The sequence below is a fragment of the Quercus robur genome, chromosome 10 (assembly GCF_932294415.1).
Source record: "Quercus robur chromosome 10, dhQueRobu3.1, whole genome shotgun sequence".
Lineage (NCBI taxonomy): Eukaryota > Viridiplantae > Streptophyta > Magnoliopsida > Fagales > Fagaceae > Quercus > Quercus robur.
The window spans coordinates 1,558,681-1,581,289 of record NC_065543.1 but is presented as its reverse complement, the minus strand read 5'-3'; the positions used below and the strand labels follow the sequence as shown (position 1 = coordinate 1,581,289).

The 22,609-nt window shown below is 35.0% G+C and overlaps 1 protein-coding gene and 1 long non-coding RNA gene across 7 annotated transcripts in view; both read left to right on the top strand.

The window, feature by feature from the left end:
- Positions 1 to 22,609, top strand: part of LOC126704414 (uncharacterized) — a 65,706-nt gene that overhangs the window by 32,979 nt on the left and 10,118 nt on the right. The gene's annotated exons all lie outside the window — the stretch shown is intronic.
- LOC126704411 (putative disease resistance protein RGA3) lies at positions 302 to 21,846 on the top strand. 6 transcript variants are annotated; one of them, XM_050403426.1, is made up of 6 exons: positions 302 to 458; positions 1,227 to 1,342; positions 7,270 to 7,379; positions 17,809 to 18,128; positions 18,235 to 20,556; positions 21,142 to 21,846. In XM_050403426.1, the coding sequence occupies exons 4-6, from the start codon at positions 17,823 to 17,825 to the stop codon at positions 21,829 to 21,831; spliced, it is 3,318 nt and encodes a 1,105-aa protein (XP_050259383.1). In that variant the 5' UTR covers positions 302 to 458; positions 1,227 to 1,342; positions 7,270 to 7,379; positions 17,809 to 17,822; the 3' UTR covers positions 21,832 to 21,846. The 6 variants fall into 6 exon arrangements, with proteins under 6 accessions (XP_050259383.1, XP_050259377.1, XP_050259381.1 ...); XM_050403420.1 differs by having other exon boundaries at positions 18,235 to 20,712; positions 21,289 to 21,846; XM_050403424.1 differs by having other exon boundaries at positions 18,235 to 20,837; positions 21,420 to 21,846.

Here is a 22,609-nt window from a genome sequence, read left to right as displayed (position 1 = left end):
ACCCACAATTAAGGCACCTTAATCAAATGTGGTATTAGCAATAAGAGTTAAAAAACATTTTGTTTACTTCCAACTCCAAACTATCGCAATGGGTTTACAAATTAAAAATAGAAAAATATTATATTTACAACATTTTTACAATAACTTCTAGGTGGCAAGTTGTTTTTGGTTTTATTCTAAGCACATCATTGACATTATTTTTTTTACAGAATATTAATAACTTGTCATTTAAGATTTGTTATCAAATTGTTGTGTAGGTAACATTTATCTTAACAATATATAGATACTATACACTTAAAAACATTAAATTAAAATGAATGAGTGAAAGGATATAAAATACCTTATAATTGCTACACTAGTACTTCTCTCTCTTCAATCCTTCCTCTTCTCAGACTTTACCTCTTCTCTTTCTATTGGCATTCGTTGGCTGCATCTTCCTGTTTGCAAAAACTGATACAGTAAGTACACTCTAACATGTCCATTCTATTGATTTTATATTTCTTGGCTAAATTAATAGTTTATTAACACAAGAATTAAATAAGATGAAAAAAATTAATGAATTTGATGTATAATAATATCGAGAAGATAGACAGAATATGGAGCTGTAACGTTTAGAACATGCACATCTAGGATTAATCCATTAAAGCCAATTCTCTATCCTGTGAAACAACCAAAAGAGCAACCTTTTATTTTATTTTTTTGTACATGCTCAAATCTAGTTATTACAACATGAAGGAATGAAGAATAATAACAATTGTTGAGCTTCTTGAGAACTGATGCGGAGACTAGGTGATTATAATAACTATGTACTATCATATCATTCAGTGAATATATTATTTGATAAATTGTTTTAATTTTTTGAGTTAGTTTTAGTATCCAAAATTGAATCCCATGGAGTTTACACGCAATACCTTCATAAAGATAAGGCTTTAAATAACTTGGCTATTTATGAATAAGTCAGATTCAGTTAAAAAAGAACCCATATATTTCTGTGATTGATTATGTGGAAAAAATGAAGGTATTGAGTGTAAACTGTCCATACAAAGGAAAGTTGTAACTCTAACTTCAACTTTCATTCTAATATTCGGTGAGTTTCAATGACATCGTGATCGTGTGCTTCTTCGTTCTTCGTTCCTATTTTATGTAATTAGTTAGTATTATTATTATTTTTTTAATTTTTTATTTAGATATTAATAAATTATTCTTATTTTCATTGTTGGGTTCAGCTCTTCCTTTCACATCCATTGCTGGTAAACTATCATTTGAGGACTAGTTCTTTTTCTTTCTCTTATTCTTCCCAACGATCACAGCATTTACCTATCTGCAAGCTACTCCTATTTTTGTAAGTTCTCTTTGCCTTTTTGACTTGTCTCTATGTTATTGACTTTTTTTTTAGTTGAAAAAATAGTTTATTAACACAACCAAAGGAGATAGCATAGAATATTGCATTTATCAGGTTCAAACCACAACCAAAACAGAAAATTAAAACATGAAATTAGAAACACAAATTTTAGAAGATTTAGAACATGGACAATACAAATGAACACTCATTTGAAGGAATCTTTTCTCAGTCATACAACCCAATCTTTAGCTTGGTAGGTGAAAATCAAGAGAGGAGTGAAGTATTTATGGGTGGGTTTGGAAAAATTCTTCCATTTGAAGATTTGAATTCCTCTGAGAGTATCACAAGTTCATATATTGCTTGTATTGCCAACAATTATCGAGTTCCAAAAGAGGTGGGGTGGGACAAAAATCCTTTTTTTTTTTTTCCAACAATTATCAATTTCAAATGATGTAATTTTTTCTTTATTTTAAATCCAGTACATAGATTATATATGGAAATAAAATCTAATAATTCAAATTAGAGACAAATATCTACCAAATTAATTATAGTTGGAACTCTTCTAAAATTTTCAACATGGGAACGAATATAACCTTAAGGGCCCATTTGGATTGAGGGGAGAGGGAGGAGATGTTAGAAATCAACACTAACTTTCTTGTCTCTATAAACTTCTAGAATTCCATTCAATTTGCTTCTCTCTGGAATTTTTTAGAAAATTCTCTTACATTCCGGAAATTTCTCCATGATGCTCTTTCCGGATTTCTCTATGAGATATCTCTAGAGACTTCTATATAGAAGTAAAACTCAGCCACATGTTTATAGAATAGTCTAGAAGCTTGGTAAATAAAGTACTTAAAAAAAAGAAGCTAGAAACTTCAAGTTGGTTTCCTAACCAACATACATCTAGTATAAATAGATGTGGTGATGGGTGAAGTGAAGTGTAACCTTATAGAATCCAAAAATGATAGGTGACGCACATGCTAGGCTCAACGACTGTGGCATTCGCTAAGTTCTGAGATGCCCAGTTGTCCACATATCACAATTTTCAAGCCTGGAGGCTGGAACCCAATTTTAGAAATACTAATAAAAAAAATAAAGGACTTTGTTTATATTGTATTTACAAAGTAAACATGCAAAAAATAGCAAATATTCTACACCTATAAAAAGTGTTCAACATCTGCCACTTTATGCGTTTACAATGTAAATTCACAATGTACTGTAAAGAATTTCCAAAAAAAAAAAAAAAAAAACCGTCTTTTTTCTTGCAAAGTGTTAAATTTGGTGGCTGCTTGTTTTAATAATTGAGAGAGGGAAGGAAATTTCAGCGAAGTTTCATCGTTGGCATTTAGCCATTATAGAGAGAGAGAGAGAGAGAGTGAAGAAAAAGACATGGATCGACGACCATTAGAAACTTTCAATTTCACATGAGTAATTCTACGAAAAAACACTAGTCAAGTCAAGCCATATAAGTAATATAAAAACTCCTTGTAAATTGCTTGACCACTCCTCTTCTCGTCTATTCTCTCTCTCTCTCTCTCTCTTTCTCTTCAGAGTCTATTATTACCTTCTCTCTCTCTCTCTCTCCTTCTTACTCTTGCTGACCTCCACTATTGACTGCATCTACCTATTTCCAAGCTTGAAGCTGCTACAGTAAGTGCACTCTCATATGTCTTCTATGCTGTTATTATTAGTATTATTATTAGTATTATTATCTGCTTTTTTCTTTTATATCTTGGCTGAATTAATATTTTAATTAACACAACAAAAGACAATAACCTCTTCCATTTTCTGTTGGGGCTTGGGACATGAGAGAGACGTTTATTGTGCAAAACCAATAACTCATGGAGAACCTAGACAATTTGCTAAACCAGAACAGGCACCTGACAATTTAATAACTTAGCATTTAATGCTAGTTGTTTTAGATCCTTCAAATTTAGCTAATTAGTCAAACCATTAACTTGATAGGGAAGCATTCTTCATGGTCTCTAGCCAACGAGCTGCTCAAGAGCTTTAAATCCTTATGATGATATAAAGTCATTCTAGCTGATGAGTTGGTTAGGGAAAAACCAAGAATTTCATGAGGCTTTAGTGGCAGCTAGGGGTGTCCACCCACGATCTGAAATCGACTAGAATTGACTCACCTATGACTGACCCAATAGCTCCTGCTGCCGGTGGCTGGCAGTGGGTCACAGATCCCAAAAACCGACTTTGATGAGTTGGTTGATGGGTTCTCTCCTCTAAAACCCGCTTCAACCAACCCGATCATGAAACTTACCAAAATTCGGCGATCCAAGCTTTTTCCAACAAGTTTTTGGTCAAAATACTTTAAATCCAATGAGATTTATGCCAGATTTAGGGTGATCTCACCAAATCTAGTGAGATCTCAGCCAAATGTGATGGAAATCTCACTAGATCTAGCAAGATCTTACCAAATCCAGTGAGATTTCCACCAAATTTGGTGAGATTTCTCCTGAAATGCATTGTTTTGGCCGGATTTCACCATTATGGACAATTTTGATCAAACCGACCACTTTTCGATGCGAAATCCGACCACTCCGATCTGACTCCTTCGCCAGTCAATGGCGGGTCTGAACTTCCTTGTGCCCAACCTACGACCCACGACCAACACATGGACACCCCTAATGGTAGCTCCAAGAATTTTTTTTAGGGTAGTTAACAAGTACTAAAATTATGGGTTTGTCATATAGCTGACGAACCTTTAATCCACAAGCTTGTCCACGCAAGTGATGAGCATACCCATAAGGTCGTCGTATGAAAAGAAGACCATACGGCATTAATGGCACAACCATTAATAGTTTTGTGACCGACGAGCTTCAACGGATAGAAAGGCCAATCATGAGTTGGTCAAACCTCCATTTAAACTCAGACAGACGTTACTCAAACAGCAAAAAGAGCCATTAGGAGGCCAATGACGGTTAAACTAATAATGAGTCTCCCAATGGCTATATCAAGACTATAAATAAGCCACCAAACAGAGGAAACAAGGTACACAATTCAAACACACAGAATTACATTCTTATTCTCTAAGAGATATTGAAAACCCTACTGACTTAATCATCAGAAAACCGTTGGCAAACGCCACTTTAGTGTCTTTCTCTCTCATCTTTGCGAGGAATGTGACCTCGTCATAAGTTCTGACGAGGCTATCGACTGACGACCATTTTTCCATTTTTTACTTCATTAGTAGTTATTAAAAAACTTAAATTATACAAAATCTAATAAAAAGATAATTAACTCTATATATTGACAACTAAAAAAAAAAAAAGAAATGAAAAGCACCCAAATACATAAAGTTTGATGTCCACATTCAAGCCTAGACTCTATTTTAGAAATATAAATAAAAAGAAGGACAAAGTTTAGCTACAAATCCTTCTTCTTCTTCTTCTTTTTTTTTTTTTTTTTGAGCTGAATTTTGTCACATCTATCATTGAATTACATTTTCTTTTTATATCCTTCATACTTATAAAATTTTTAAAAAATTAAATATCAATTACTATGTCATCAATAAATTGTTTAAATTGCAAATTTTTGTAATTTAAAATTATGCATAAAATATAATGTTTTAGATTATATAGTAAATAATATTCGATTAACATAAAAATTTGACTTATGTATTAAAAGCGTAAAGAACATGTAATCCAATGGTTAGATTTTTGAAATATGTAGTAATGTTAGTGATATTGAGTAAGATTGTAGTCTTAGGTTATAATCAATTTTATAACTAAACTTTGTCCATAAAAAATTAAAGACTTTTATATCTAAATATTTGTCGGTAGAAAAAGAGAAGCTTGGTTGTAGAATTATAAAAAAAATAGCAAAAGAGATAGAAATAAAAGAGAATCAATCAAATGCAAAGCGGGCGAGGATTTGAAGAAGAAAGAGTAAAATGAGGCAAATCTATATTAGAAAATATATTTTTTCTGGCCGAAAACATCAACACGACAAAAAAAAAAAAAAAAAAAAAAAGATTTAGAATTATTAGAAATAAAATCAGTGAGAAATACTTTTTGAATAACAAATGCTTTTCTTCTTAGTTTTTTTTTTTTTTTTTTTTCATAAATTGTATTCGCTTATTTTCTTAATTTTGTCTTTTTCCTTCAGTTATGGGCCACATGGCAGATAAAAGTGTCCAATGGTAACTTTAACTTTGTTTTTGTTAAAGTTAAAGTATTTTTGTCAAAATGAATACTTTAAAGTATTTTTCTTTCAGTTATGGGCCAAAGGAAAGTTGTTACAGTAATTTTGATATTATAACGTAAATTTAGTTTCAAGAGGGCAGTAGAGAGTGGGAGAGAGAGAAATAACAAAACTCTTCTAGAGTGAGAGAGAGAGAGAGAACGTGCCCCTTTCTTTGTTCCTATTTTATGTAATTTGTTATTATTATTGTAGGAGCATTTTTTACTTCAAGGAAACTCATGCTTATCCTAGGTAATTTTTGCTTGTCCCACCTTGGAAAGATTGACTTCCTCTTTCTACCTTAGAGCATCCACAGCAGTGGAGCTAAATTTTTAGCAATTTAGCTCCACCAAAAGTTACTTTATCTATTTTACCTACACACATACTGCAGCAGTGGATCTATTTTAGCTTTCAGCATAATAAAATAATATAAACATCACAATAAAATATTATAACCACTACAATAAAATAATATATTTCACTACCAAAAAAATATTACACCACCAACCTCAACCACCTCTACCATCAACCACAGGCACCACCACCACCACCACCACCACCATCGGCAGTCCACAGCAAAAAAAAAAAAAAAAAAAAAAAAAAAAAAAAAAAAAAACCACAACAAGCACAAGCCCACTGCCACAAACACAAACACAAACACAAGATGGTAACTCTACAAAATCCTAATTCCTAATCCATCCCCAGCCAGCACATCAGATCAAATTCTGATTTGTCATAATATGGGCCAGTCTACATTCACCATTTGAGTGTCCAGTGAATTTAAAACAGTTGCAGCTGCAAAAGAGGAGAGAGAGGAAGAAAAAAAAAAGTCAGAGAAACCCCCCCCAAAAAAAAAAAAAAAAAATGCACTTAAGCAAGAACGAAGGAATAGAGGGAAACACCTTCGTGGTGAGCGGTGGGCTTGGATTCGTAGGCTCCGCTCTCTGCTTGGAGCTCGTCAGAAGAGGGGCTAGCCAGGTCCGAGCCTTTGATCTCCGAACCACCTCCCCTTGGTCCCAACACCTCAAAAACAACGGCGATCGGCGATCGGCGATCGGCGCTGGGCAGCGAGGAGTGGTCGGTGCTGGGCTGGGCTTCGATCAGCGATCGGTGCTGAGGAGTGGTCGACGTTGGGCTGGGCTTCGATCGGCGATCGGCGCTGGGCAGCGAGGAGTGGTCGGCGCTGGGATGGACTTCGATCGGCGATCGGCGCTGGGCTTCGGAGGACTGAGCAGAGAGGCTGGTTTGATTAAAATGGAGGACTGGAAGATGAAGAAAGAGGAAGAAAGAAGTGACACCGGAGAGAGAGAGAGAAAAGAAAGAAAAAGGAAAAAATATTTTTTAAATAAAAGAAGAGAGAGAAATTTAATATAATAATTTTTTTTTCTTTTAGATGTGATGAACAGTGCACATCTATTTATAGATGTGCACTGTAGCAATGGAGCTAAATTTTTTAGATTTAGCTCCACTGCTGCAGCAAGGTTTTTGTATTTGTGGAGCTAAATTTTAGCATTATAGCATTATAGCTCCACTACTGTGGATGCTCTAAGGGATGAGCCAATGAGAAAGAGTACCATCAATCTTTCCAATGTGGGACAAGCAAAAATTGCCTAGGATAAACATGAGTTTCCTTGAAACAAAAAATGCTCCCACAATTATTATTATTTTTTTTTCATATATGATTAATTAAGATATGAATATATTGTTCCTTTTTTCATTGTTGGGTTCAGATCTTCCTTTCACATCCATTGCTGCTCATCTACCGATTGAGGTCTAGTTCTTTTTCTTTCTCTAATTCTTCCCAACATTCACTGCATCTACCTATCTGCAAGCTATTTAAGTAAGTTCACTTTGCCTCTTTGACATGTCTCTATGCTATTGACTTCTTTTTTTTCGGTTGAGGAAAAAATAGTTTATTAACACAACCAAAGGAGCGAGCATGGAATATTATTGCATTTATCAGGTTCAAAGTTCAAACCACAGCCAAAACAGAAAATTAAAAAATAAAAAGTAAATTAACAACACAAATTTTACAAGTTTTAAAACAAGTATAATACAAATGAACACTCATTTGAAGGAATCTTTTCTCAGTCGTACAACCCAGTCTTTAGCTTGGTAGGTGAAAGTCAAGAGAGGAGGGTAGTATTTATGGGTGGGTTTGGAAAAAAATTTCCATTAGAAAGATTCGTCGAATTCCTCCGAGAGTATCACAAGTTCATTACTTGTTTGCCAACAATTATCAAGTTCCACAAGAGGTGGGGTGGGACAAAAATCGTTACTATTTTTTTTTCCAATAATTATCAATTTCAAATGATGTTATTTTTTTCTTTTGTTTATTTTAAATCTAGTAAATAGATTATACTATATGGAAATCAAATCTAATAATTCAAATTATAGACAAATATCTACCAAATTAATTATAGTTGGAATTCTTCTAAAATTTTCAACATAGGTACGAAAATTTGAATTAACTATAGAATCCAAAAATGATAGGCATGTAACATGCTAACCTCAATGACTATGGCATTCACTAAGTTCTGATGTCCAGTTGTCCACATTCAAGCCTGGAACCCTATATGTTTATGTTGTATTTGCATTGTAAACACTCAAAAAGTAGCAAATATTTACCATATTTTGTAAATATATATAACATTTACCACTTTTTGTATGTTTACAATAGAAATTTACATTATATTATACTACTGTACAATGTAAAAAAAGAAAATTTCAGTAAAGTTTCACACTCGTTAGCCATTATAGAGAGAGAGAATGAAGGAAATTGAAAGACATGATCAACCATTGGAAACTACCGTTTTCACATGAATAATTTTATGGAAAACACCGGTTAAGTCAAATACATATATGTAATGTAATTTACCGCTGTTATTTAATTAATTTAAAGAGTCAAACCAGTCAAGCCATCAAATTTGAATGCAACTTCATTCCCAAATGCACGTACCTATACAACCACTTCAGACAGGTTTTTCTTAGTAGTCTTTGAAAATTCTTTCCGCTACGATTTCAGGCTTTCAGCCAAGAATCGTACTTCTCAAAGTGGATTTCATGAAAGAAGGGCCAATTAAAAGGACTGGACGATAAGGAAACACATCCTCACTTCATTGCTGTCACACATTAAGAATGGTATACATGTGACTTCCACGGTTGTTTGATTCATTGTAAAGAATCAATACTAGTCCAGCCATCAGAATTGAATTGCATCTTCAATTTCTTTCCTACCTATCACCGTCAGACAATAAATTGAGTCACTTAAATCAAATGTTGTATTAGCAATAAGTGTTAAAAAAAGCATTTTGTTTAATTACTTGACTCCAAACTATTGCAATGGGTTTACAAATTTAAAATTGAGAAATATTATGTATATAAAATTTTTACTTTTAATTTTAAGTGATAAATTGTTATTAATTTTAATTTAAACACATTATTAATATTATTTTTTTATACAATAATAACAATTTGTCACTTAAAATTTGTTGTAAAATTGTTATGAAAATATTGTATACAGCATTTCTGTTAACAATACATGTACTAACGTAAAAACATTAAATTGACATGAGTAAGGGGATATAAAATACGTTAAAATTGCTATGCTATTACTTCTCTTCTTCAATCCTACTACCTCTTCACTTCCTATTGGCGTCCGTTGGCGCTGCATCTACCTGTTTGCAAAAACTAATACAGTAAGTGCACTCTAACATGTCCTTCATTCTATTGATTTTATATTTCTTGGCTAAATAAATAGTTTATTAAAACAACAATTAAAATAAGATGAAAAAATTAATGAATTTAATGTCTAATAATATCGAGAAGATAGACAGAATATGGAGCTATAACGTTTAAAGCACGATCATCTAGGATTAATCCATTAGATCCCATTCTCTAGCTAGCCTGTGAAACAACCAAAAGAGCAACCTTTTATTTTATATTTTATTATACATTCTCAAATCTAGTCATTACAACATGAAGGAATGAAGAATAGTAACAATTGTTGAGCTTCTTGAGAACTGATGCGGAGACTCGGCAATTATAATAACTATGTAGTATCATATCATCCGGTGAATATAATATTTGATAAATTGTTTTAATTTTTTGAGTTAGTTTTATTATCCAAAATTGAATCCCATGGAGTTAACACTCGATACCTTCATAGAGATAAGGCTTTAAATAACTTGGCTATTTATGAATAAGTCAGACTCAATTAAAAAAGAACCCATATATTTCTGTGATTGATTATGTAGAAAAAATGAAGGTATTGAGTGTAAGCATCATTCATAGGAAAGTTGTAGCTTTAACTTCAACTTTGTTAATAAAAATACTTTAACATGATAATAGCTTGGTGAACGTAAATTTAGTTTTAAGGGGGGCAGGAGAGAGAGAGAGAGAGAGAGAGAGAGAGAGAGAGAGAGAGAGAGAGAGAGAGAGAGAGAGAGAGAGAGAGAGAGAGAGAGAGAGAGAGAGAGAAGGGGCCCTCTCATCCTGTGACTAGTTGCTTATAGGAATCCTCATGAGTGTATTTTTCGGAATTCTTTCATTGTAGGAGTCTTTTTGATTAACACCAAGCGTGGGCCGTAAGATATTTCTTTATATATGCAAACGTGGAGACCAAGCAAGGCCATGTCAAGGTCGTCAGCTTCGCCTACTACCTTTTAAAGTTCGTCAACTTCGCCTACTCCCTCGTCGAGGTCGTCAGCTTCGCCTTCGCCTACTCCCTCATCGAGGTCGTCAACTTCGCCTACTCCTTAGTCGGGGTCGTCAACTTCGCCTACTCCCTTGTCGAGGTCGTCAGCTTCGCCTTCGCCTACTCCCTCATCGAGGTCGTCAACTTCGCCTACTCCCTCATCGAGGTCGTCAACTTCGCCTACTCCTTAGTCGGGGTCGTCAACTTCGCCTACTACCTCGTTGAGGTCATCAGCTTCGCCTACTCCCTTGTCGGGGTCGTCAGCTTCGCCTACTCCCTCGTCAGGGTTGTCAGTTTCGCCTACTTCCTCATCGGGGTTGTCAGCTTCGCCTATTCCCTTCAACTTAGTAGTGTCAGCTTTCCATTTATGACAAGTTAACCCCGTCTTCCTAAAGCTGTAGATGTCCTAAAGCTGTTTAACTGCCATTTATAACAAGTAAGGCCGACGGGTCTATTTTGAACGTCGTTTTATGATACTATATTTATGAGTATTCACATTCACAATTTTACCCTTATCAGCTGCCTCCCACTCCATGATGTATTCAGCTTAAACTGAGAAGTTTATGGAGTTTAAGTCCTTTTCATTTGGACAATTCCAACTCGTCTCTTCAGTAGACTTGTTCATCTTGTTATCTTTTATGTTAAAATCGTCGTCTTGTAATATTAGTCATATCCTCTGGTGGACGAACTCGTCAGCTTTATGGGCTCATCCGCTTTGGGGACTTGGCACAATCATCCATTTCGTGGGTATTACTAACTGACTCGTCCAATCTGTAGGCATAATGATAAACTCGTCCACTTTGTGGACTTAATAATTTTTTATTCTCTTAGGATGAGGTCTTCCATTCTGGACTTATCAATGTCATCCACTTTATGGATTTAATAGGGTCGTCCACCTTGTGGACTTAATAAGGTCGTCTAGCTTGTGGACTTAATAACATATGGTTGTCCACTTTGTGTCCATTTTATGGACTTCATAATTTTTTCATCTTCCAAGGATGAAATCGTCCATCTTGTGGACTTAATAAGCTTGTCCATTTTATGGACTTGATAACATTTCATCCTCTTAAGATGAGGTCGTCCACTTGATGGACTGCATATTAGGGTCGTCTACTTTGTAGACTTGGATTTCTCCACTTTGTGGACTTGTTGAGGTGACTAAGTGTTGGTACCTTGTCACCTTGTGAGTCGTCCACTTGGGGTCGTGGACTAATTGAGGTGACTAAATTTTGGTACCTCGTCACCTTTTTGGTCGTCTACTTGTAGGTGACTTAGTATGGTGATCATCCACCCATAGTCGACTTTGGTCATGCGTCTACCCGTAGGTGACTTAACGTAGTGATCGTTCACCCGTAGGTGACTTTGGCCACGCATCTACCCGTAGGTGACTTAACGTAGTGACCGTCCACCCGTAGGCGACTTTGGCCATGCACCTACCCGTAGGTAACTTAGCATAGTGGCTGTCTACCAGTAGGCGACTTTGGCCATGTCTGAATAAACTCCTCTTATTATGATAAACCATGCATTCATAGAAAAAGTAGTTTTTAAAAAGAAAACGAAAATCTGCCCTTTGGCCCTTTGGGCTTTAAAAGAGTTATTGTAGCAAAAACTAAAGTAAATAGAAAAACTGAGTATAGCTAAAATTCACTAAGGTAAACTAGAAATAAACGGATGTTGCTCTTCATGCCATCCTTTTTACTGGTAGTACTTCCGTAGGTGCTTGGTGTTCCATGGGTGGTGTAGCTTCTGTCCGTCCAGCATCTCCAGTTCTTGTCATTTTCCACCCTCTATCTTGTTGCGTATCCTCCTGCCTTTCTCTCTTCTCTCGAGTCAAAAGCGCATCTTCAGTATTCATGTACTTGGTTGCCCTGTAAAGCAAGTCCGACATAGTCTTTGAGTCGCTCTTGTATAGTGAAAATAGGAACTTGCCCTTCCGTAGCCCATTTGTGAAAGCAGCTAGAAGTATCTTGTCGGGTAATCCCTGAAGGTGCATCAGGGTCTTAAAGGACTCCAAATGATCTAGAGGATCTTTGTGTCCGTCGTAGTTTTTCACCTACGGCATACGGAACTTTGGTGGAAGGGGGAAGGAGTTGACGGACGTGGTGAACGGTAAGTCGATTCGGTGGACCAGATCATCAAGGTCGTTGGACACCCGTCTTTTGAGGGCGTTCATCATGATGTCCATCTGTTCTTTCATCGCCTGCATCTCTGCGACAATGTGGGGTGAAGCCATATCAGTGATGGATGGACGGCTCATATCTTGTCGCTTTGGTCTGCTTGAGGCATTACTACCTTCCGGCCCCTCTTGGTCTCTTCGCTCGGCACTGGTACCTTCTTGGCGCTCCACAACTGTGGTGAGAGTCTAAATTTGTCTCTCAAGGGCAGTTGGGCGTGGTTCGTCTCCCTGAACGTTATTGGTGGTCACCATCAAGCGAGTAAGTACAATACAACTCTTGGTCCGGGAAGCATTCGTATGGCTTTCAAATTGCTAAGAATAGCACAAAATGAGTTTTCACCACAGACGGCACCAACTGATGATGCCAAAAAAATCACCAGTGAGCTACACGATTCTCGCACACTCAAAACAATACCTGCACAACAAAAAGAGAAGACCTCGTAGAAAGCACTGGTGTGGTGCCAGCCAAATACCCTCTGAAAGTCAAGTTAGAACTTCTCATAACTCTAAAGTGCTAGAGTAGGGTCAATTATGCGTACCTTGGTTTGTGAGGGTATTGAGGCTTTTCATAGTAGTAAAAGGTTGACCTCTCTTCCTTGGTGTAGAGTTCTTTTCCTTATAGGAATCCTCATGAGTGTATTTTTCAAAATATTTTCCTTGTAAGAGTCTTTTTGATTAACACCAAGCGTGGGGCGCAAGATATTTCTTTATATATGCAAACGTGGAGTCGTCAGCTTGTGAGAGATCGCGCCCCCAGCCCCTTTTTATGATGTTAGGCCAAACTCACGTGAATATGTGGAGTTGTGTTATTGCCTCTCAAAAATGAAGGTTCGACTGTTTATGTTTTCCCCCTTAGATTAAGGGTTTTACAATGGAGCCGCCACTTATTTAATTATTGGAAAAATAAGAAAACCATAATTGAAAAATTCCTCATTTTATTAATTTGAAATTGAATTTATATTGATCATAGGAAAATTACATGGTTTTGGTCCTAGATACAATTTAAGATAAAGTACATGGCTTTGTTTCCTAGTTACAATCTAAAAATCGAAAATTACCTGGACAAGCATTTAATCTACTAACCCTTAATCTAAGCTCGGAGGCTATGTTATAAGGTGGGAATGTGTTAGGCACCCACCTTGCCCGGTGAAATCAGTCTTCTAGACTATGATGGCCAACATTCATATCATATCATCCAATATTGCAATCAATTTACATGTTGAATTTAATGTGTGTGCATGTGATAAACCCTAATTCAATTTATTAAGCATTGCATTTGGATTGAAAAATAAATTCTAGTGAATGTGTGTGGATGGTGATAACCTAGATTCAAGGATTTGAAAGAATTATTAAACAAACATGTTTTTCATATTTTTGATGTGGATTTAAGTTTAAATCTAGTGATATGCATGAACATGTGATGAACAACCATGAATATGTAAAGAACACATAAGAATAATTAAGAACATTCAAACATATTCAAGGGAATTATCATACTTTAATCATAAATTCTCATCATGGCAATATAAACAAACATTTAGGGAAGGGAATTATACTTTCATGCAAGATCCATATGGTGGAGGAAGGGACTCTTGATGGAGGTCCTGAGGGTGGAGGAAAAGAAAAGCTAGGAGAGGGAGAGTAAGTCTCACTTAATATCTTGAATCTCAAGAAGACCAAGATATAACAAGACTACTCAACTTCACTAGAACTCAAGATAAGATAAGAGAGGGGGGTTTTTGTGTGCTTTGAAATGAAGGAGATGAGGGGTTTATATAGTAGTGGTGGAGGAAATATGAATAGAAGGTCATTTAATGAGGGTTGACAAAAAATCATAAACCTAGACCTCATTTTAGCTTTTGGGGAAATTTGGTGCATTAAATGTGGAGATTGGTGAGAGTAAGGAGCAAGCAAAGTTCGGTTTTCCTATAGCTATTGTAACAGCTTGTAGAGCCAACTTCGAAAAATCATATCAAACTCAATTTTGATAGCAATTGTCTCATTCTTGTGCTCAAATTGAAGCTCCAGATGTCTAGTTTGTAGAAAAATTAACCTCATTCATAGATTCAAAATATTCTGAGAGATATTGATGAAATAGTGAGTAGAGGTCATTTGTTAGAAAATGGTTTCAACACAGTTAACATTAATAGGTCCCAAATTAGCTCCCAATTAACATTAAATGGCTCCAATCACTTCTATTTCAGACTTAATTGGTTCCAAATTTATCCTAATTAAAAGATAATTGCACAAATTACTCATTGAATAATTAATTTTTAACTATCTAGTTAATTAGGTATGTGTAACCCTACCATATAATGTAGTCCTAACCAATTAAATTATGACACATCATCGTTCTCAAATTGATTATACTTGTAACCAATTGAAATCAATTGTTCATAATCACATATAGTTGGACTCAATTTGTGATAATGCATTGTTACAACATCAAGATCATTTTGGTGAAATGAGATTAAAGATCTAATGACCAGAATCAAGATGCATATGTCCAAAGTGAAATTACCCTTTTACCCTCCATGTAAGGTTAAATACGGGTTGCAAAATGGGATGTCAACACAGCTTCGCCTACTACCTCATCGGGGTCGTCAGCTTCACCTACTCCCTCGTCGGGATCGTCAGTTTCGCCTACTCCCTCGTCGAGGTCATCAGTTTCGCCTATTCCCTTCAACTTAGTAGTGTCAGCCATTGTTATTAAATATGTTCCGTTCCGACCGGAATGGCCGGAAAATCTCATACCAAGATGCAATCCAGAACTGTAATACCACCTGTTCCACCTCAGGTCTAATTCCGGCCAATTTCGGGTCATTCCGACCATTTCGGCAAATTTCGGTCAATTTCTACATTTCGGCCGGTACCAACTTTTAGAAGAAAAGAAAAAAAAAAGAAAAAAAGAAAAATCCCTAATCTTACAAACTCATTAGCACAGCATGTCATTACCTAGTGACGATCGCCTAAAAAACAAACCCAGCCATCGCAGACTTCGCTCCTTCTCTTCTTCATTTCATCTCAGACTCTCTACAAATCTGCTCTTCTTTCCTTTTTTTTTTTTTTTTTTTTTTTTTTTTTTTTACTTTAGTTTTTGCTTTGTCAAGTTTTTGTTTTGTTTTATATTTGTGTTTGCCTTGTAGACTTTTAGTTTGCTGACCCCACCCACGTGACAAAGTTTTGGAAATGACAAAACTTAAAAAAGCTGACAAAGGAGTTTGATTTTAAACTTGTATTTGTTGAGTCTTTCTTGTCCCCAACGTGATAGATAGATATATATATATATTGTGCTGTTTTTGGTTGTTATTTTCATTTTTTTAATTACATATTTATGTTTTAATATTCTAAAATAGTAATTGTTATGTAAAAACTAAATGATTTGTGTTTTTTAAGGTTTACTTATTTGGATCAATAATTTTATGTTGTATAAGAAAATATAAATATATATTATTTTTAATTTTTTTAGAAATCCTGAAACACCTTAAAACGATACACCGAAATAGACCGGTACCGAAATATTCCATTCCACTGGACAAACCGAAATACGGTCCGAAATGGTATTCAAAACATTGGTGTCAGCTTTCCATTTATGACAAGTTAACCCCGTCTTCCTAAAGCTGTAGACGTCCTAAAACTGTTTGATTGCCAGTTATGACAAGTGAGGCCGACGGGTCTATTTTGAACGTCGCTTCATGATATTTTATTCATGAGTATTCACATTCACAATTTTACCCTTATCAATTATTATTACTATTTTTTTTCCATTTTTTGATTTAGATATGAATATATTGTTCCTCTTTTCATTGTTGGGTTCAATCTTCCTTTCACATCCATTATTGCTGGTAATCTACTGATTGAGGACTGGTTCTTTTCCTCTTTCTTTTATTCTTCCCAATGTTGATTGCATCTACCTACCTGCAAAGCTATTTTAGTAAGTTCTCTTTGCCTCTTTGACATGTCTCTGTGGTATTGATTTTTTTTTTTTTTTATTATTTTTTCATTTATCAGGTTCAAACCACAGCCAAAACAGAAAAATTAAAAAGTGAAATAAACAACGCAAATTTTAGAAGTTTCAAAACAAGGACAATACAAATGAACACTCATTTGAAGGAATCTTTTCTCAGTCACACAACCCAATCTTTAGCTTGGTAGGTGAAACTCAAGAGAGGAGTGAAGTATTATGGGTGGGTTTGGAAAAATTCTTCCATGTGAAGATTCAAATTCCTCTTATAGTATCACAAGTTCATTATTATAATTGTTTTTTTCCCAACAGTTATCAATTTCAAATGATGTTATTTTTTGTTTATTTTAAATCTAGTAAATAGATTATACATGGAAATAAAATCTAATAATTTAAATTATAGACAAATATCTACCAAATTAATTATAGTTGGAACTCTTCTAAAATTTTCAACATAGGAAGGAATATAACCTATAGAATCCAAAAATGATAGGCATGTAACATGCTAGGTTGTCTACATTTAAGCCTAGAACCCTATATGCTTAGGTTGTATTTGCAATGTAAACACTCAAAAAGAAGCAAATGTACATTTGCAAAAAGTGTATAATATTTACCATATTTTGTAAACGTGTAAACATTTATCACTTTTTGTGTGCCTACAATATAAATTTACTTTGTACTGTACTACCATACAATTTAAAAGAAGAAAATTTTAGTGAAGTTTCACACTCGTTACTCGTTAGCCATTATAGAGAGAGAGAATGAAAGAAATTAAAAGACATGGATTGGAAGTTTTCACATTAATAATTCTACGGAAAACACTGGTTAAGTCAAATACATATATGTAATGTAATTTACAGCTGTTATTTAATTAATTTAAAGAGTCAAACCAGTCAAGCCATCAAATTTGAACGCAACTCATATATATATATATATATATATATATATATATAAATTACTAATTGAACTGGGTTTACAAATTAACAATAAGTTGCAATACTATTACTTCCTTTCTTTATCCTATTCTTCCGAATTCCCAAAGTTTATCTTGGCTAAATAAATGGTTTATTAACACAAAATAAAAAAGAAGAAGAAAAAATTAAATAATTTGATGTCTACCACTATCGAGAAGATAGAAAAAATATGGATCTATAACGTTTAAAGCATGCTCCTCTAGGATTACTATATCATATGATATCAATGATTGAATATAATATTCGATAAATGTATTTATATTTTATATGATTTGAACAATCTCTCTCTCTCTCTCCATATATATATATATATATATATATATTAGAGAAACAGAGAAATAAACTAATTGTTTAATATTATTAAAGAAACAGAATAAACTTATTTTTATTCTTTTCTACATCAATTTTTTTAATTTATATTTGATTATAATATTGCATTCTTTATGTATTTCTTATCAGGAAAAAAAAAAATAATGGGAAGAAAGAGAGATCGATTTTGGGATTACGCTGAGGACCTAAGGGGTCGTTTCAAATGTAACTATTGTAAGCATGAATTCCCTGGAGGTGCATCAAGGATTAAATCACACTTGGCTGGAGTTAAAGGGCGTGATATTCTTATATGTGATTTTGTGCCTGAAGATGTACGTAAAGAAGCTTATGAAGCAACTCTAGGAACTAACAAAAAACTTAAAAATGCTTCAATCTCAAGTAGTGATAAGGGGAGTACAATCCTCTCAACTTCAATTTCAACAATTCAAAAGGAAAAAATTGTCACACAGGTCATTATCTAGTCCCAACTTTACAAATAGTTGTTTATTTGTAACAAAACCACACTTTTAGTTTAACACTTTGAAAAAAAATTTCATACTAATTTCTCTTCTGCAGAGCGAGGAAGAATATATAGATGAAATTGTGCTCGATGATGTTGTGGGTAGACTAGTAACCAAAGCGTTTGCACTTGCCACAAAGGATATCATTTTTAAGTGGGGTTTTAAGGAGGAGCTGGAAAATCTTTTTGACTCATTATACAAGATTAAAGTTGTGTTACATCAAAAGAGGCAAGTAAGTGATGAGTTTGTAAGGATCTGGTTAATGGAGCTTAGAAATGTAGCTTATGAAGTTAATAATGTGTTAGACAAATTTGACTATGAGATCATTCGGCAAAAGGTACAACCTCAAAGCCAAATGATAGCTCAGGTATGTAGCTTTTCGTTCTCTGATCACAATAAAGTTAAGACCATCAAACAATCGTTGGATAAACTTGTGGCTGATGTAGCTGGCTTTGGTCTTAGAATAGAGTTGTTGAAGTCAATCATCAAGATTAGGTTGGACAAGAATGAGGATTCATTCCTCAATGATTCAGAAGTTATCGGAAGAGAATTTGATGTTGTACAGATAGTGAACGAACTTATTAGTTCAAGCAATCAACAAGTTATATCTGTTCTTCCTATCGTGGGTATGGTAGGTCTTGGAAAGACAACTTTAGCAAAGGTATTGTATAACCATGGAGAAATAAAGAAACACTTTGATGTGCTAGCGTGGGTACATGTCGGTGGAAATTTTGATGTTGAAGAAATCTCAAGAAAGATTCATGAGTCTCTCAAAATAGACTTGACTAATTTAGAAAAGAAGAAATACTTTCTTGTACTTGATGATATTTGGATCGAAGACTGTGATAAATGGGATATTTTAAGGAATCACTTGGTAGGGATTAATTCAAATACTAGAATTAACATTATTGTGACAACGCGTAGTGACAAAGTAGCACAGATTATGGGGACACTTCCTCCACATCACTTGGAAAAATTATCAAAAGGTGATTGTTGGTCTATATTAAAAGAAAGAGTATTTGCAGATGAAGGAAAATCACTAACTTTTGATTTGGAGGCTAGTGGAAGGGAGATTGCTATAAAATGTAGAGGGGTTCCATTGGTTGCAAGAGTTTTAGGAGAAGCAATGTACTTTAAATGTGATAAAAAGGAATGGTTAGCAATACAAAATGATAAAATTTGGCATTTGTTGGATGATGATAATGGTGGTATCTTTCCAACGCTAAAGTTATGGTTTGATAATCTTCCAATACCATCTTTGAAGCAATGTTTCGCATATTGTGCAATTTTTCCTAAAGATTATGACATGAAAAAGGACGAAATAATTCGGTATTGGATGGCTGAAGGGTTTCTTGAACCAGTTGAAGAAGCTAATATGGCAATGGAGGATATTGGTAACATGTATTTCAATATTTTGTTGACCACTTCCTTTTTTCAAAATGCTAGAAAGGATGCCTACGGTAATATTATTAGTTGCAAAATGCATGATTTGGTGCATGATTTCGCCCTCTCAATTTCAAAACATGGAACTCTGATTTTGGACAGAGATTCAACGGATGAAGCAACACAAGAAAGTTCATATCATAGAGAAGATTTCATAAAATTGCACTCATTGTTTTCAGAAAATTTTGACTTTAACAACATGTTATCAAATTTTAAATGCTTACGTGTTTTAAAATTACATGGGGTTAGTATAAGAGGGTTTCCAGATTCAATTGAGCCGATAATACATTTGAGGCTTCTTCACATCTTGGACCCTGAAATTGAAGAATTACCAAAATCCATCACCAAACTCTACAATTTGCAAACTTTAATAATTGAGGGCTACGAAGGAGAGCTTCCAGAAGACCTAAGCAATTTGATTAAGTTAAGACATATTCTTCTTAATAACAGTGATATTATAAAAACGCCTAAAAATATGAGTATGTTGACTTGCCTTCAAACATTGTCATTTTTTGCTGTGGATTCAGAGGATGGTTATCGGATTACAGAATTGGGAGCTTTAAAGAATCTCAAAGGAGAAATAGTAATAAAGAATCTAGAGTACGTGAAAGATGAGGAAGAAGCCAAAAGTGCAAAATTAAAAGAAAAGGAAATATTCAAGTTGCTATTATACTGGAGTTCTGACAGAGGAGAGAACGACATGTATAATGAAGATGAAAAGGTGTTGGAAGGCCTCCAGCCTCACCCAAATTTGAAAAGCTTAACAATCGAAAGGTATCTTGGAAAGAAATTCCCATCATGGGTTGTTGGTTTGTCTTCGCTATATCACAATTTGATTGAGATCAAATTGATACGTTGTAGGGAATGTGAAGAAGTTCCCACTCTGGGGCAATTACCCTGTCTTAGGGTTCTTGAAATAATAGGAATGTGGAAGGTAAGAAGTATAGGAAGTGAGTTTTACTTTTACAGTGATGGGAGTTACAGAAATACTACTACTACATTATTTCCGGCATTGAGAATACTCAAATTGAAGGAGATGTATTCCCTAGAAGAGTGGAAGGATGCAAAGGAGTTGACAACCGCAGATGAGGTGTTGTTTGTGTTTCCTTGCCTTGAGGAGTTGACCCTTAGAAGTTGTGATAAACTGAGAGATTTGCCAGACTCACTGCGTGTTTCCCTTCAAAAGTTGGTAGTGCAGTATTGTCCTATGCTGAGGTTATTGCCAGGTGTCTGGTCCCTTCAGAAGTTGGTAGTACAAGATTGTCCTAAGCTGATGTCATTGCTAGGTGGTATTGAAGACCCACCCAGTGGGTTACAATATTTGGAGAATGGGGATTGTCCTCTGCCTTCTTCTTCTTCTACTTCCTCCATTCACCCCTCCCAGCGGGTTGTTGGTTTGTCTTCGCTATATCACAATTTGATTGAGATCACTTTATATGGATGCTCCAATTTTGAAGAAGTTCCCACTCTGGGGCAATTACCCTGTCTTAGGGTTCTTGAAATGGAACGAATGCACAAGGTAAGATGTATAGGAAGTGAGTTTTACTTTTACAGTGATGGGAGTTACAGAAATACATTATTTCCGGCATTGAGAATACTCAAATTGGAGGAGATGTTTAGCTTAGAAGAGTGGAAGGATGCAAAGGAGTTGACAACCGCAGATGAGGTGTTGTTTGTGTTTCCTTGCCTTGAGGAGTTGACCCTTAGAAGTTGTCATAAACTGAGAGATTTGCCAGACTCACTGCACACCTGCGTTTCCCTTCAGAAGTTGGTAGTAGAGTGTTGTCCTATGCTGAGGTCATTGCCAGGTGTCCGGTCCAGTGGGTTACAATATTTGGAGAATGGGGATTGTAGTCGTCTGCCTTCTTCTTCTACTTCCTCCATTCACCCCTCCCTCCAAAAGCTACAGCTAATAGGCTGTGGGTCTCTCCTGCTGGACCAAATTCAATACTTCATTGCCCTTAAAATTCTGTGGATAGAGGGATTTTATGAGATGGTAGCTTTGCCAGAGTGGTTGGGCAATCTTTCCTCTCTTCAACGGCTTTATATTGTGTATTGCTGGAAACTGCTGCATCTGCCCAGCGAGGAAGCCATGCGACGCCTCACCCAATTGAAAACGCTAACGATTTATGGATGCCCTAAATTTGAAGACAATGAGCGGTTCAAGATTGACCACATTCCATGGGTTGAAATCAATGATCCTCGGTAAGTCTACTCGTACTACCCTACTATTTCCTCTTCTTTTATTCTCTTATATTCGTAATGGGTGAGAGTATTCCGGTATAAATACTTAATTGGACCCGATTAAGAAAATATATATAAATACTACAATTTGGGTTAATGGTTCTTCAATTAAATAGTACAAATTAATCTCACTAACTCTTCTTCTTACACTAAATAAATCCAATTCTTTTTTTTTTCTTTTTTTTCCTATTTATGAAAACATTTGCAATCATTTGAGAAAAGCTTTTAAAACAAGAGTTTAATTAGAAATTTTGTGATGGCTACTATTCAAATTGGCTTGCCGCTATTCAAATTTTTGTTGCTGCAAATTACCAAAATAATTAGAAGCATAGTCTATTTAACAATTTTTTGATTGTTACCTATTGTCTTGCTACTATCGAATTTCTGTTTGCTAGCCTATTTTCTTTCTACAAATTTTTCAATACTGAATTTTTTTGGACATTGGGAAATTTGGAATATTGAATCAATCACTTTTAGAGCTGTCCACATACTCATTATTTCGATCAGCATTTTGATACTGTAAGAGTTCATGGATCAATTCTTTTACTTACAGCTATCTAAAAGTTGACAGTAGATTTTACTGATTTGCACTGGGTCATAATTGCTCTGTTTATGAGGGTGAATTTATTGTGGGAAAACGGAGTTTAGTTGCATAAGAATGAGAAATTGGGCAGGTGAAGGTCTTGCTGATTTTTCATTTTCTGTTTGGGTTGTGGGGTTTAGTTTTACTGGAGTGACCTTGA